Genomic DNA, 16,996 nt, shown 5'->3' with positions numbered 1-16,996 from the left:
ATGTACAAGAATATAACTACTATAATACTGCCCCTATGTGCAAGAATATAACTACTATAATACTGCCCCCTATGTGCAAGAATATAACTACTATAATACTGCCCCCTATGTACAAGAATATAACTACTATAATACTGCCTCTATATACAAGAATATATCTACTATAATACTGCTCCTATATACAAGAATATAACTACTATAATACTGCCTCTATATACAAGAATATAACTACTATAATACTGCACCATATGTACAAGAATATAACTACTATAATACTGCCCCCTATGTGCAAGAATATAACTACTATAATACTGCCCCCTATGTACAAGAATATAAGTACTATAATACTGCTCCTATGTACAAGAATATAACTACTATAATACTGCCCCTATGTACAAGTATATAACTACTATAATACTGCCACCTATGTACAAGAATATAACTGCTATAATACTGCTCCCTATGTACAAGAATATAACTACTATAATACTGCCCCTATGTACAAGAATATAACTGCTATAATACTGCCCCCTATGTACAAGAATATAACTACTATAATACTGCCCCCTATGTACAAGAATATAAGTACTATAATACTGCTCCTATGTACAAGAATATAACTACTATAATACTGCCTCTATATACAAGAATATAACTACTATAATACTGCCCCCTATGTGCAAGAATATAACTACTATAATACTGCCCCCTATGTACAAGAATATAACTACTATAATACTGCCTCTATATACAAGAATATATCTACTATAATACTGCTCCTATATACAAGAATATAACTACTATAATACTGCCTCTATATACAAGAATATAACTACTATAATACTGCTCCTATATACAAGAATATAACTACTATAATACTGCCCCCTATGTGCAAGAATATAACTACTATAATACTGCCCCCTATGTACAAGAATATAAGTACTATAATACTGCTCCTATGTACAAGAATATAACTACTATAATACTGCCCCCTATGTACAAGTATATAACTACTATAATACTGCCACGTATGTACAAGAATATAACTGCTATAATACTGCCCCCTATATACAAGAATATAACTACTATAATACTGCCCCTATGTACAAGAATATAACTACTATAATACTGCTCCTATGTACAAGAATATAACTACTATAATACTGCGACCTATGTACAAGAATATAACTGCTATAATACTGCTCCCTATATACAAGAATATAACTACTATAATACTGCTCCTATGTACAAGAATATAACTACTATAATACTGCCTCTATATACAAGAATATAACTACTATAATACTGCTCCTATATACAAGAATATAACTACTATAATACTGCTGCTATGTACAATAATATAACTACTATAATACTGCTCCTATGTACAAGAATATAACTACTATAATACTGCCCCCTATGTACAAGAATATAACTACTATAATAGTTCTCCTATGTACAAGAATATAACTACTATAATACTGCCAGATCTATACAATATTTTAAACAATAACACTGTATATATATATATACTGTTGGATAGTTCTTGTAAAAATAAACAAGTACTTCTGCCATTTTCTGCTTATTAATTTGTTCATCCATTCTTGAGCTATTAATATTGTCCTTTCGTTTACAGCTCGTTGCTAGGAGACCGACCACTGTGTCTATTGTGTAAGTAATACTGTAAAGTTGGCTAGATTAGGAGGTAGCTGCGGCTTCAATGATCCTGTTCAACTTTTAAAACAATGCTTTCAAGCTCAATAGAAAAGAGCTTGTGAGCACTGCACGTGTTCTGCTGCCTGGCTGTAAACAAAGAAAATACAGAATTAATAGCTGAAGAATGGCTAAAGATCTTAAGAAGCAGTAAATTGCAGAAGTGCTTGTTTTTGTTTTTGCTAGAACAATGTGACAATATCAATCTTATGAAGATGGGAATAAAACCTTTAAACTAATATACTATTTCGCCCATCACATTTGACGGTCTCAGACATTAGCTCCGTTGCTTTGGATACATTGTCCCATCCTGCAGATAACATTATGTACATTTGCACCTCTAGTTCCTGTGAACAATTACAATAAAAGTATCTGGAAACAATGACAAATCTGATAAGGAAACGTTGCTGCTGCCGCTGTGATGAAATCTTCTCGTCTTTTTATGGTTGTGAAATTGTTTCATCTTGTAATTTGAGGACATTTCCGGTTTATGTAAAGGACAATTGTAAAATTCTGCGGTGGAATTAAATATTTTTAAAAGTCAAAAATTATCTCAAGTGTAAATTTGCAGATTTTCTTGTCTAAATTTTAGTGCAAATCGATGCTAATTCACAGATATTAGTGTGTAGATGAAGACAGCGGCCTGAGGTCAGCGAGGGGCCGGACGGCTCAGGACTTTACTATATTGCTGTATTAGGATTTGTTTTGCAGTACAGGAAGAGAATTGCTTCTTCCATCCAAGATAAACTTACTCCATTGTGTTAAAGTGAAGTTCTTCTCCCAACAGTCTCACCCAATAGTTATGGATCCCATTAACTAATCTGCCCTGGAAAGTGGCAACTCACAAGAACAAGTCATAAACTCGGGAGGGAACAGATCAAAGAGCAAAGGTAAAGTATGATAAAAGCAGAGACTAGGCACAAGGAGGGGGTCTGCTCAGTGTAGGGTCTCATGTAAGAGAGATGGGCTCCTACACAGCGATCAAAATGTGCACAATGGACCAAAAGTTTTCTATGTGTAAGGAATAGTGTAACAATGTGTTAAATCTTTGCAGATAGAGCCTTTTCCTTCAGCTGGACATCACTTTCATGTAGTTCCCTATGGCTGCGTGTCCACTAGCCGGGTCTCAGTCCTTCTCCACATGTACATCACTTGACATATGGTAAGGTTTCAATATTAGAGGTTAGAACCGTCACAAATAGGGTCACCGTGACGTGGTGGGATGGCTTTTACATTTCTACTCATAATTATGTTAACTAAGCACCCTATACTATTTTCATGCACTATTGCTATTTATTTACTGCATGGTATTTGCTTATTATTTTTTATCTTGGGTTTGTCTGTTTAGTGGCCAGTGTGAACATGCGCCTACATGCTGCATGTATACCAACTTTTACTACAGTCTCTTTAGGTTTTTACCTCCACCTAATGAGCCAAGTGCTGCAGGACACACACGCTCAGTCCCCTCCACCTAATGAGCCGAGTGCTGGAGGACACACACGCTTAGTCCCCTCCACCTAATGAGCCGAGTGCTGGAGGACACACACGCTCAGTCACCACCACCTAATGAGCCAAGTGCTGGAGGACACACATGCTCAGTCCCCTCCAAGTAATGAGCAGAGTGCTGGAGGACACACACACTCAGTCACCTCCACCTAATGAGCCGAGTGCTGGAGGACACACACGCTTAGTCACATCCACCTAATGAGCCGAGTGCTGGAGGACACACACGCTTAGTCACCACCACCTAATGAGCCAAGTGCTGGAGGACACACATGCTCAGTCCCCTCCAAGTAATGAGCCGAGTGCTGGAGGACACACACACTCAGTCACCTCCACCTAATGAGCCGAGTGCTGGAGGACACACACGCTTAGTCACATACACCTAATGAGCCGAGTGCTGGAGGACACACACGCTCAGTCACCTCCACCTAATGAGCAGAGTGCTGGAGGACACACACGCTTAGTCACCTCCACCTAATGAGCCGAGTGCTGGAGGACACACACGCTCAGTCCCCTCCACCCAATGAGCCGAGTGCTGGAGGACACACACGCTCAGTCATTCTCCCCAAATTCAGTTCTTTGCACAGTCGTCCTCTGATCACTGCGAGAAGCCAATAGAAATAGCTTTCTGCCTACTTGTCACTGGAGGAGCGGGAGAATCTGCTGCAGGTGACGGTATAATTTAGAAACTCCTATAGGTGTAGTAAGAAGGGCACATAGTCTCAGCTGCCAGAGGAGGAAGGAGACTGATTCTGCCTCAGCCGTACAAATTAACAGAAACACTGACAGATCTCACCTACAAGTTGTTGAAAATGTCTGAGCAGAAATTGCCCTGAAGATGGATTTCAATATCTGCGGTGTGAATAAGTGGATTTCAGGGCAGATTTCTCCTTTTGCAATGAACTGGGTGAAATCCACGGTAAATCTGCAGCACAACCACAGCAAAATCCTTCATTAATATTTGCAGATGGGAATTTCTCTGAAACCTCTGCCCGGCATTGCTCAACTGCGCGGTTACAGCGGTGTTGTGGAAATGACGGCAGAGAATATGAGTAATCACCTGCACCGCAGCATTGTCCATTCATGACGAAGCCGTGAAAGAGGAACAATCAGAAGGACTCACCTAATCCAGTGCGGGGCGACTGAGCACAACTGTGCTGTGCATGGGGCAAGAGGGGAAATCTCTGCATCACCTACGGCTGCCATACTGTGCACATCATAGTACCGCTAACATGCACACGTCTGATCCCTCTACATTGTGCACAAATGCCACCAAAAACAGATAACAGCCATAATGTTCCCTGCAGTCCAATGTAACAGCACAGATTACATATTATTGCAGCACTCTCGGCACTGCTACATTGTTACAGAACTAAGGGGCAGCAGATCACACTAAGGTCATATGTGCGAGAGTCGTCAGGACACTCATTATGGAAACCGTCAGCATGGAAGCCGAGAGAACGACCATAACTGCTGCGCTTATACTGAAGGCAAAACGCCAGAGCGAGCGGGCGAGGAAGACCCCGACAACCGGAGAGATAACTACAGATAGGAAGCCCCGCGGGGGTGTCAGGACACGGCGTGTATCTAAGCCCAAGATGTGCGATACAAACCCCACAAAGGCCGATAGATCCGGAGCATCAGAGAGAAGCTGAACCCTGCGAATCTGACTGTAGGAGGGGACTACAATCTATTACTCTCTGTTATCAGCCAGATCCCAGCTATCGGTGAGAGGAGCCCTTGCTGACGGCTCCTGTGTGACTGATAGCAGCAGCTCCCCTATAATACGCCGCCTGTGACTCGCCCCCTGAGCCGTGGGGTACCCGGAACCGGGCCTTCTGGTGTACGGTGCTGATGGGGGTAGTAGTGGCAACCCGATCCCGTGGCTCAGGGTGGTCAGACCAAATTGTGGCAGTCTATTTATCAGTGTTTTGAATGTCCGACTACGCCACCCGTGGATTGCGGTCAGGGATAACCGCCGCTGCAAGGCAGACCGCTGAGGCTGGTGTTGGTGTACAGCACAGGGGTAGGATAACTCCCCACGGGAAGAGTGTAGCCTCAGGGCAGTGTAGGTGAATGCTGGGGGTGATGGTGCAGGCACAGCAGAAATCACACTGAGTCCAATGGTGCAGTCCAGGGTTTTTTTACTCACAGTTGTTTTCCAAGTCACTTCTGTCAGCAATGACTGCCCAAGCCGTGCTGCGTCCACCAGGTGAGGGGCTCGGTCAACCCCCAGGCAATTCAGGAGTATGGCACAGGACCCCCTTCTGTCCTTTCTCTGGCCTCTCGTGACCCACCAGTGACCAAACTTCTGTCCAGCTACCGCAGACCGTGTCGGGTAAGCGTTGGCCTCCGCTGTCCTATATGGCGCCTTCTTAGCAGGTTTGGCGGGGGGTCGCACCAATAAATGATCACGACCTCCGGTTCTTGGCTGAGGGATGATTTACCTCCACCAACTTGGGAATCCGGTACCCTTCCACAGCCTGACCCTTCACCCGATATAACGTGGGTTTGCAACGGTTGCTGTCCGTTCTGCTCTCTTAGGGTCCCTTCTGCCTTCTTGTTTCTGGAGCCTTTCTACTCCTCTGTCTCTTCTCCTTCCTTCCTTCTCCTTCTTCTCTTCTCCTCTCTGGCCCCGGCCTTCTCTCTAGGCCTGCCTCGTGGAGCTGAGCTCAGGCTGAGCCGCTGCTCCCTGTCAGCTCTCTACTCCTTCACTCTGCTCTGACTGACTGAACTCCCCCCTAAGATGGCCCCCACCTTTTATCTGCTCTCTGTGTCTGAGCTCAGGTGACCTGCTCCCAATGAGCTACTTCCTATGCTCCAGAAACCGTCCCCTTCTGCTCTTACATCACTGGGTTCTCTCCCCCCTCCCCACTCCAGCCAGGGACATGGTCAGTTGTGCCTGCAATAAGATGGGAGCACCGTCGAGCTGTCCCCCGGAAATGGGGTGAGTGTGTGTATGCAGCTAACTGAGCCCTGGTCCACACTCCATCCTTACCTGGGAGTGGAATATCATACCTCTGGTTGAGGTGCAGTACCCCTGTAGCAACCGAACCCTCAGGGCGCTACATTCCCCCCTGGTAAACAACAGCACGTCCTCGGGCTGGAACAAAGCAAAAGACAATTCAAAAACATGCAAGTTTTTAGAATGCATTCACATATAAGATTATAAACCATTATAACTCATCCCTTTATGGGAGGCAATTCTTCTCTTTTAACGTTACTGGCACATTTTCTCTTTCAGCAGTTATTTTAAGACTTTCTTCACATATCTAAAACAGTATAAAACTCTTTTCGATTTTATAATCACATGTGTCACATATAAAACATTTTTCTTGTAAACATTCTTCATGTAAAACTTTGGTTAACTGGTCACAGTGCGCTTCGCAACCAGGTGTCCATCTCTCTACAAAATGCAAACTTATAAACACAAACATGAGGGACCCGTTCGTAAACCCTCAACGTAGGCCCTGGGGTGGCTGCAGGGCGTAGCTGATCCAGCTGCTGGACCTCGTCTTCTGCCACCTCTAACGGGTTTTTGTTCTGAGGTCAGTTGTTGTTGTGGTTTCTTATAAAACAAGTAGGGGGCACTTTAAGAAGTGCAATTATGTACAAGATTGACCGCTCCCAGTCCTCGGCCGGATAGTTCAATAAGTTGGCTGCTCCCAGTCCTCAGCCGGTTTTAACTGACCCGATACCGGGTAACTCTCTGTAACAGTTCCTTCACCCTGACGCGCAACTATGTACATTGGTACGCTGCCGCTCCTTAGTAGCGGTGTCCTCCCTGCGCACCTTCTTCCTCCTCGCCATACTCTTCAGACCCGTCCGGGTCCTCTGGGTAGCAGTTCTCCTGGTAATGTTCCTCCTCCACCCTCCGGACATTGAGGGCATACCACCCTTTCTCACCGCTGTGCCTGGTGCAGATGACGTGATTACCAGGGTACAGGTCTGGGGTTTGAGTACCCGGGGTGAGCGGTTCTGACTGGGGGACCAGGGATGGTGCAGCGCCAGCTGCGTCCAGGACAGGGACATCACTCCTACCTGCTCCCGCGACCGCTTCAGCTCGGCCCATCACCTCCCGATCCATGAGAAGCTTCGCCGGGGCTTGGGCGCCGCCGATCACTTGCAGCACCGCCCCCGGTGTACACGGCATGGAGAACGGCATTACCATGGCAGCGGCCGCACCTGCGACTGAAGTTCCCTCCATCTTGGGCGTCTTCCTCCCCCCTGGTGAACCGCGGCCTACCTTCTCTTCTTTCTCCTCCGTAAGCCGCAGCTCCGCAGGCGATGGTCTGCGTCGAGGACCTGGCGTCGAGCGCTGCTGACGTCAGCGCTCGCTGGACTCCTTCCAGGACCTTGCGCAGCGTCAGAGCATAGGGCGGGGCTTCAGATCTCGCGTGCTTTCGGCGTCCACGCCCCTCTTCTTCCCACGCGGAATCCCAAAGATGGTGCCCGATGGCGGGAAAATGGCCGCGGATGGCGGGAAACTCCACAAGATAAGTATTACAGTCTTTTCAGGCACGCAATACCCGTTTGTGGCGGGTTGGTCACAATTCTGCCGACTACGCCAAAGCTGACTCGCCCCCTGAGCAGTGGGGTACCCGGAACCGGGCCTTCTGGTGTACGGTGCTGATGGGGGTAGTAGTGGCAACCCGATCCCGTGGCTCAGGGTGGTCAGACCAAATTGTGGCAGTCTATTTATCAGTGTTTTGAATGTCCGACTACGCCACCCGTGGATTGCGGTCAGGGATGACCGCCGCTGCAAGGCAGACCGCTGAGGCTGGTGTTAGTGTGCAGCACAGGGATAGGATAACTCCCCACGGGAAGAGTGTAGCCTCAGGGCAGTGTAATAGGATGCTGGGGGTGATAGTGCAGGCGCAGCAGAAATCACACTGAGTCCAATGGTGCAGTCCTGGGTTTTTACTCACAGTTGTTTTCCAAGTCACCTCTGTCAGCAATGACTGCCCAAGCCGTGCTGCGTCCACCAGTTGAGGGGCTCGGTCAACCCCCAGGCAATTCAGGAGTATGGGACAGGACCCCCTTCTGTCCTTTCTCTGGCCTCTTGTGCCCCACCAGTGACCAAACTTCTGTCCAGCTACCGCAGACCGTGTCGGGTAAGCGTTGGCCTCCGCTTCCCGCTATCCTATATGGAGCCTTCCTAGCAGGTTTGGCGGGGGGTCGCACCAATAAATGATCACGACCTCCGGTTCTTGGCTGAGGGATGATTTACCTCCACCAACTTGGGAATCCGGTACCCTTCCACGGCCTGACCCTTCACCCGATATAACGCGGGTTTGCAACGGTTGCTGTCCGTTCTGCTCTCTTAGGGTCCCTTCTGCCTTCTTGTTTCTGGAGCCTTTCTACTCCTCTGTCTCTTCTCCTTCCTTCCTTCTCCTTCTTCTCTTCTCCTCTCTGGCCCCGGCCTTCTCTCTAGGCCTGCCTCGTGGAGCTGAGCTCAGGCTGAGCCTCGGCTCCCTGTCAGCTCTGACTGAGCTGCCACTCTGCTCTGCACTGCTCTGCTGCTCTCTGACTTAAGATGGCTCCCACCTTTTATCTGCTTCTCTGTGTCTGAGCTCAGGTGACCTGCACCCAATGAGCTCCTTCCTGTGCTCCAGAAACCGTCCCCTTCTGCTCCTACATCACTGGGTTCTCTCCCCCCTCCCCACTCCAGCCAGGGACATGGTCAGTTGTGCCTGCATAAATGGGAGCACCGTCGAGCTGTCCCCCGGAAATGGGGTGAGTGTGTGTATGCAGCTAACTGAGCCCTGGCCCACACTCCATCCTTACCCGGGAGTGGAATATCACACCTCTGGTTGAGGGGCAATACCCCTGTAGCGGCCGAACCTTCGGGGTGCTACACATGCACTCTACAAGGCTCGGGGCGAGGGACCCTATAAACATCGTCTTTTCCTTCTATATTCTGAGGATTTTATGACATTGTGACAATCAGGAAAGAAGACGGACGATACCGGATCCGCTCACTGCGCTGGAACGCTGCACAATGTCGTCACAGTGTGTCACAAAATCCTGAGTGACAGAAACACCGGAGAAGGAAACTATGAAAATATCTGCAATGTTACACAGGACTACTCCACCAATTATCACAGATTACACAGGACTACTCCACCGCTCATCACAGATTACACAGGACTACTCCACCAATCGTCACAGATTACACAGGACTACTCCACCGCTCATCACAGATTACACAGGACTACTCCACCGCTCATCACAGATTACACAGGACTACTCCACCAATCGTCACAGATTACACAGGACTACTCCACCGCTCATCACAGATTACACAGGACTACTCCACCAATCATCACAGATTACACAGGACTACTCCACCAATCATCACAGATTACACAGGACTACTCCACCGCTCATCACAGATTACACAGGACTACTCCACCGCTCATCAGATTACACAGGACTACTCCACCAATCATCACAGATTACACAGGACTACTCCACCGCTCATCACAGATTACACAGGACTACTCCACCAATCATCACAGATTACACAGGACTACTCCACCGCTCATCACAGATTACACAGGACTACTCCACCAATCATCAGATTACACAGGACTACTCCACCGCTCATCACAGATTACACAGGACTACTCCACCAATCGTCACAGATTACACAGGACTACTCCACCAATCATCACAGATTACACAGGACTACTCCACCGCTCATCACAGATTACACAGGACTACTCCACCAATCATCACAGATTACACAGGACTACTCCACCGCTCATCACAGATTACACAGGACTACTCCACCAATCGTCACAGATTACACAGGACTACTCCACCGCTCATCACAGATTACACAGGACTACTCCACCAATCATCACAGATTACACAGGACTACTCCACCAATCATCACAGATTACACAGGACTACTCCACCGCTCATCACAGATTACACAGGACTACTCCACCGCTCATCACAGATTACACAGGACTACTCCACCAATCATCACAGATTACACAGGACTACTCCACCGCTCATCACAGATTACACAGGACTACTCCACCACTCATCACAGATTACACAGGACTACTCCACCAATCATCACAGATTACACAGGACTACTCCACCGCTCATCACAGATTACACAGGACTACTCCACCAATCATCAGATTACACAGGACTACTCCACCGCTCATCACAGATTACACAGGACTACTCCACCAATCATCACAGATTACACAGGACTACTCCACCGCTCATCACAGATTACACAGCACTACTCCACCAATCATCACAGATTACACAGGACTACTCCACCGCTCATTACAGATTACACAGGACTACTCCACCAATCATCACAGATTACACAGGACTACTCCACCAATCGTCACAGATTACACAGAACTACTCCACTGCTCACCACAGATTACACAGGACTACTCCACCGCTCATCACAGATTACACAGGACTACTCCACCGCTCATCAAAGATTACACAGGACTACTCCACCGCTCATCACAGATTACACAGGACTACTCCACCGCTCATCACAGATTACACAGGACTACTCCACCGCTCATCACAGATTACACAGGAGTACTCCACCGCTCATCACAGATTACACAGGACTACTCCACGGCTCATCACAGATTAAACAGTACTACTCCCACCAATCATCATAGAGATTACACAGTACTATCCTCACTGATCGTAAAGACTACACAGTACTACTTCCATTGGTCGGCATATCGGTGTTACATACAAATCTGCGGCAGGGCAGAACTTCTTTCCCGCCTGTCGTATCCTCCATCTCCGCACACCTCCTCTTCTGCACCTTCCCGTGTAACCATTTCTAACACTCTGTCATTAATGTCATTCTTCATATCTACCAACATGAATTGTACTTTGATCAGTCCTGTTTGCTCAGTGTCACTTCAGATTCCACGTACTCTCCTATTAAATCCCCATCATGAGCACAGTCCAGCGTCACAGTAAACCTGCAGGAATCCATCACCAGCGCACAGTACAGCACCGAGCAAATGGTCACAAGCAGCGTCAGGAAAACCTACGGGATTTCACAAACCTCCAGCACACGCTTGGGTTTTTTTCCTGACTGAATTTGAGAATTGCAGCATTTTTTAAAATCTGCAGCGTCAATTCTTTCAAGGTTTTGGCAGTGGTTTTTTTTCACCCACAGAAAGCAATAAGAAAGTGCAGAAAACACATGAACAGCACCATTTTTGATTAATAAAACTAACTTTATTAAAGATATATTGTAGACAAATTACAAGTGTAATCCGCACTTTCCCCCACAAAAAAATGCTGCTAAAATGCCGCAAACAAACAAAAAAAAACAGCAACAAAATTGCATTTTGAACACAGTGATTTTACAGCCAAGAGAACAGGAAAAATGTTACAAAAACAGTAACCAGAACATAAGACTCCTATAGACTGCAACATAGAAGCGGCTCCACATATAATTATACAATTGTATAGAAGCTTCAGTAACATAGAAAAGTCTGTAAATTCTACAGAAAATGACATAAAGAACAATTTCATCTAAGAGAAAAAAATAGGTCAAAAGTCAAATATCAAAGTATTATATTCTTGTACATAGGGGCAGTGATATAGTAGTTATATTCTTGTACATAGGAGCAGTATTATAGTAGTTATATTCTTGTACATAGGAGCAGTATTATAGTAGTTATATTCTTGTACATAGGAGCAGTATTATAGTAGTTATATTCTTGTATATAGGGGCAGTATTATAGTAGTTATATACTTGTACATAGGGGGCAGTATTATAGTAGTTATATTCTTGTACATAGGGGCAGTATTATAGTAGTTATATACTTGTACATAGGGGGCAGTATTATAGTAGTTATATTCTTGTACATAGGGGGCAGTATTATAGTAGTTATATTCTTGTACATAGGAGCAGTATTATAGTAGTTATATCCTTGTACATAGGGGCAGTATTATAGTAGTTATATTCTTGTACATAGGAGCAGTATTATAGTAGTTATATTCTTGTACATAGGAGCAGTATTATAGTAGTTCTATTCTTGTACATAGGGGCAGTATTATAGTAGTTATATTCTTGTATATAGGGGCAGTATTATAGTAGTTATATACTTGTACATAGGGGGCAGTATTATAGTAGTTATATTCTTGTACATAGGGGCAGTATTATAGTAGTTATATACTTGTACATAGGGGGCAGTATTATAGTAGTTATATTCTTGTACATAGGGGGCAGTATTATAGTAGTTATATACTTGTACATAGGGGGCAGTATTATAGTAGTTATATTCTTGTACATAGGGGCAGTATTATAGTAGTTATATACTTGTACATAGGGGGCAGTATTATAGTAGTTATATTCTTGTATATAGGGGCAGTATTATAGTAGTTATATACTTGTACATAGGGGGCAGTATTATAGTAGTTATATTCTTGTACATAGGGGCAGTATTATAGTAGTTATATTCTTGTACATAGGGGGCAGTATTATAGTAGTTATATTCTTGTACATAGGGGGCAGTATTATAGTAGTTATATTCTTGTACATAGGAGCAGTATTATAGTAGTTATATCCTTGTACATAGGGGCAGTATTATAGTAGTTATATTCTTGTACATAGGAGCAGTATTATAGTAGTTATATTCTTGTACATAGGAGCAGTATTATAGTAGTTATATTCTTGTATATAGGGGCAGTATTATAGTAGTTATATACTTGTACATAGGGGGCAGTATTATAGTAGTTATATTCTTGTACATAGGGGCAGTATTATAGTAGTTATATACTTGTACATAGGGGGCAGTATTATAGTAGTTATATTCTTGTACATAGGGGGCAGTATTATAGTAGTTATATACTTGTACATAGGGGGCAGTATTATAGTAGTTATATTCTTGTACATAGGGGCAGTATTATAGTAGTTATATACTTGTACATAGGGGGCAGTATTATAGTAGTTATATTCTTGTATATAGGGGCAGTATTATAGTAGTTATATACTTGTACATAGGGGGCAGTATTATAGTAGTTATATTCTTGTACATAGGGGCAGTATTATAGTAGTTATATACTTGTACATAGGGGGCAGTATTATAGTAATTATATTCTTGTACATAGGGGCAGTATTATAGTAGTTATATACTTGTACATAGGGGGCAGTATTATAGTAGTTATATTCTTGTATATAGGGGCAGTATTATAGTAGTTATATACTTGTACATAGGGGGCAGTATTATAGTAGTTATATTCTTGTACATAGGGGCAGTATTATAGTAGTTATATACTTGTACATAGGAGCAGTATTATAGTAGTTATATACTTGTACATAGGGGGCAGTATTATAGTAGTTATATTCTTGTACATAGGGAGCAGTATTATAGTAGTTATATTCTTGTATATAGGAGCAGTATTATAGTAGTTATATTCTTGTACATAGGGGGCACTATTATAGTAGTTATATTCTTGTACATAGGAGCAGTATTATAGTAGTTATATTCTTGTACATAGGAGCAGTATTATAGTAGTTATATTCTTGTACATAGGGGGCAGTATTATAGTAGTTATATTCTTGTACATAGGGGCAGTATTATAGTAGTTATATTCTTGTACATAGGGGCAGTATTATAGTAGTTATATTCTTGTACATGGAAGCAGTATTATAGTAGTTATATTCTTGTACATAGGAGCAGTATTATAGTAGTTATATTCTTGTACATAGGGGGCAGTATTATAGTAGTTATATTCTTGTACATAGGAGCAGTATTATAGTAGTTATATTCTTGTACATAGGGGGCAGTATTATAGTAGTTATATTCTTGTACATAGGGGCAGTATTATAGTAGTTATATTCTTGTACATAGGGGCAGTATTATAGTAGTTATATTCTTGTACATAGGGGCAGTATTATAGTAGTTATATTCTTGTACATAGGGAGCAGTATTATAGTAGTTATATTCTTGTATATAGGGGCAGTATTATAGTAGTTATATTCTTGTACATAGGGAGCAGCATTATAGTAGTTATATTCTTGTACATAGGGGCAGTATTATAGTAGTTATATTCTTGCACATAGGAGCAGTATTATAGTAGTTATATTCTTGTACATAGGGGCAGTATTATAGTAGTTATATTCTTGTACATAGGGGGGCAGTATTATAGTAGTTATATTCTTGTATATAGGAGCAGTATTATAGTAGTTATATTCTTGTACATAGGGGGCAGTATTATAGTAGTTATATTCTTGTACATAGGAGCAGTATTATAGTAGTTATATTCTTGTACATAGGGGCAGTATTATAGTAGTTATATTCTTGTATAAAGGGGCAGTATTATAGTAGTTATATTCTTGTACATAGGGGGCAGTATTATAGTAGTTATATTCTTGTACATAGGGGCAGTATTATAGTAGTTATATTCTTGTACATAGGAGCAGTATTATAGTAGTTATATTCTTGTACATAGGGGGCAGTATTATAGTAGTTATATTCTTGTACATAGGGGCAGTATTATAGTAGTTATATTCTTGTACATAGGGGCAGTATTATAGTAGTTATATTCTTGTATATAGGGGCAGTATTATAGTAGTTATATTCTTGTATATAGGGGCAGTATTATAGTAGTTATATTCTTGTATATAGGGGCAGCATTATAGTAGTTATATTCTTGTACATAGGAGCAGTATTATAGTAGTTATATTCTTGTACATAGGAGCAGTATTATAGTAGTTATATTCTTGTACATAGGAGCAGTATTATAGTAGTTATATTCTTGTACATAGGGGCAGTATTATAGTAGTTATATTCTTGTATATGGGGGCAGTATTATAGTAGTTATATTCTTGTATATAGGGGCAGTATTATAGTAGTTATATTCTTGTACATAGGAGCAGTATTATAGTAGTTATATTCTTGTACATAGGAGCAGTATTATAGTAGTTATTGTCTTGTATATAGGGGCAGTATTATAGTAGTTATATTCTTGTACATAGGGACAGTATTATAGTAGTTATATTCTTGTACATAGGGGGCAGTATTATAGTAGTTATATTCTTGAATATAGGGGCAGTATTATAGTAGTTATATTCTTGTATATAGGGGCAGTATTATAGTAGTTATATTCTTGTACATAGGGGGCAGTATTATAGTAGTTATATTCTTGTACATAGGAGCAGTATTATAGTAGTTATATTCTTGTACATAGGAGCAGTATTATAGTAGTTATATTCTTGTACATAGGAGCAGTATTATAGTAGTTATATTCTTGTACATAGGAGCAGTATTATAGTAGTTATATTCTTGTACATAGGGGCAGTATTATAGTAGTTATATTCTTGTACATAGGAGCAGTATTATAGTAGTTATATTCTTGTACATAGGAGCAGTATTATAGTAGTTATATTCTTGTACATAGGGGCAGTATTATAGTAGTTATATTCTTGTATATGGGGGCAGTATTATAGTAGTTATATTCTTGTATATAGGGGCAGTATTATAGTAGTTATATTCTTGTACATAGGAGCAGTATTATAGTAGTTATAGTCTTGTATATGGGGGCAGTATTATAGTAGTTATATTCTTGTACATAGGGGCAGTATTATAGTAGTTATATTCTTGTATATGGGGGCAGTATTATAGTAGTTATATTCTTGTATATAGGGGCAGTATTATAGTAGTTATATTCTTGTACATAGGAGCAGTATTATAGTAGTTATAGTCTTGTATATAGGGGGCAGTATTTTAGTAGTTATATTCTTGTACATAGGAGCAGTATTATAGTAGTTATAGTCTTGTATATAGGGGCAGTATTATAGTAGTTATATTCTTGTACATAGGGACAGTATTATAGTAGTTATATTCTTGTATATAGGGGCAGTATTATAGTAGTTATATTCTTGTACATAGGGGGCAGTATTATAGTAGTTATATTCTTGTACATAGGAGCAGTATTATAGAAGTTATATTCTTGTACATAGGAGCATTATTATAGTAGTTATATTCTTGTACATAGGAGCAGTATTATAGTAGTTATATTCTTGTACATAGGGGCAGTATTATAGTAGTTATATTCTTGTACATAGGAGCAGTATTATAGTAGTTATATTCTTGTACATAGGAGCAGTATTATAGTAGTTATATTCTTGTACATAGGGGCAGTATTATAGTAGTTATATTCTTGTATATGGGGGCAGTATTATAGTAGTTATATTCTTGTATATAGGGGCAGTATTATAGTAGTTATATTCTTGTACATAGGAGCAGTATTATAGTAGTTATAGTCTTGTATATAGGGGGCAGTATTATAGTAGTTATATTCTTGTACATAGGAGCAGTATTATAGTAGTTATAGTCTTGTATATAGGGGCAGTATTATAGTAGTTATATTCTTGTACATAGGGACAGTATTATAGTAGTTATATTCTTGTACATAGGGGGCAGTATTATAGTAGTTATATTCTTGTATATAGGAGCAGTATTATAGTAGTTATATTCTTGTACATAGGAGCAGTATTATAGTAGTTATATTCTTGTACATAGGAGCAGTATTATAGTAGTTATATTCTTGTATATAGGAGCAGTATTATAGTAGTTATATTCTTGTACATAGGAGCAGTATTATAGTAGTTATATTCTTGTACATAGGGGCAGTATTATAGTAGTTATATTCTTGTACATAGGGGCAGTATTATAGTAGTTATATTCTTGTACATAGGAGCAGTATTATAGTAGTTATATTCTTATACATAGGAGCAGTATTATAGTAGTTATATTCT

At 41.7% G+C, this 16,996-nt stretch overlaps 1 protein-coding gene and 1 long non-coding RNA gene across 12 annotated transcripts in view; one reads left to right on the top strand and one right to left on the bottom strand.

Moving 5' to 3' along the window:
• LOC141172846 (CMP-N-acetylneuraminate-beta-galactosamide-alpha-2,3-sialyltransferase 4-like) overlaps nt 1-16,996 on the bottom strand; it is a 479,971-nt gene that overhangs the window by 254,479 nt on the left and 208,496 nt on the right. Inside the window, exon 1 of one of the 10 annotated variants that reach the window (XM_073657419.1) lies at nt 10,967-11,089. The exons of the other annotated variants lie outside the window; for them this stretch is intronic. Within the exon in view, the coding sequence (XP_073513520.1) occupies nt 10,967-11,014 (48 nt within the window). The 5' untranslated portion in view covers nt 11,015-11,089. Of the gene's footprint in view, nt 1-10,966; nt 11,090-16,996 lie in introns of those variants that run through there. 10 annotated transcript variants of the gene reach the window in all.
• Nucleotides 1-16,996, top strand: part of LOC141172848 (uncharacterized) — an 86,889-nt gene that overhangs the window by 14,347 nt on the left and 55,546 nt on the right. The window contains exons 2-3 of one of the 2 annotated variants that reach the window (XR_012252541.1): nt 1,637-1,671; nt 2,501-2,601. The exons of the other annotated variant lie outside the window; for it this stretch is intronic. This is a non-coding gene — a long non-coding RNA (uncharacterized lncRNA). Of the gene's footprint in view, nt 1-1,636; nt 1,672-2,500; nt 2,602-16,996 lie in introns of those variants that run through there. 2 annotated transcript variants of the gene reach the window in all.

This window comes from Phyllobates terribilis, unplaced genomic scaffold, assembly GCF_046119375.1.
Source record: "Phyllobates terribilis strain yellow unplaced genomic scaffold, ASM4611937v1 Scaffold_12__6_contigs__length_324123572, whole genome shotgun sequence".
Classification (NCBI taxonomy): Eukaryota; Metazoa; Chordata; class Amphibia; order Anura; family Dendrobatidae; genus Phyllobates; species Phyllobates terribilis.
Note: the sequence above shows the minus strand (reverse complement) of the source record. Positions and strands in the feature narration are given on the sequence as shown.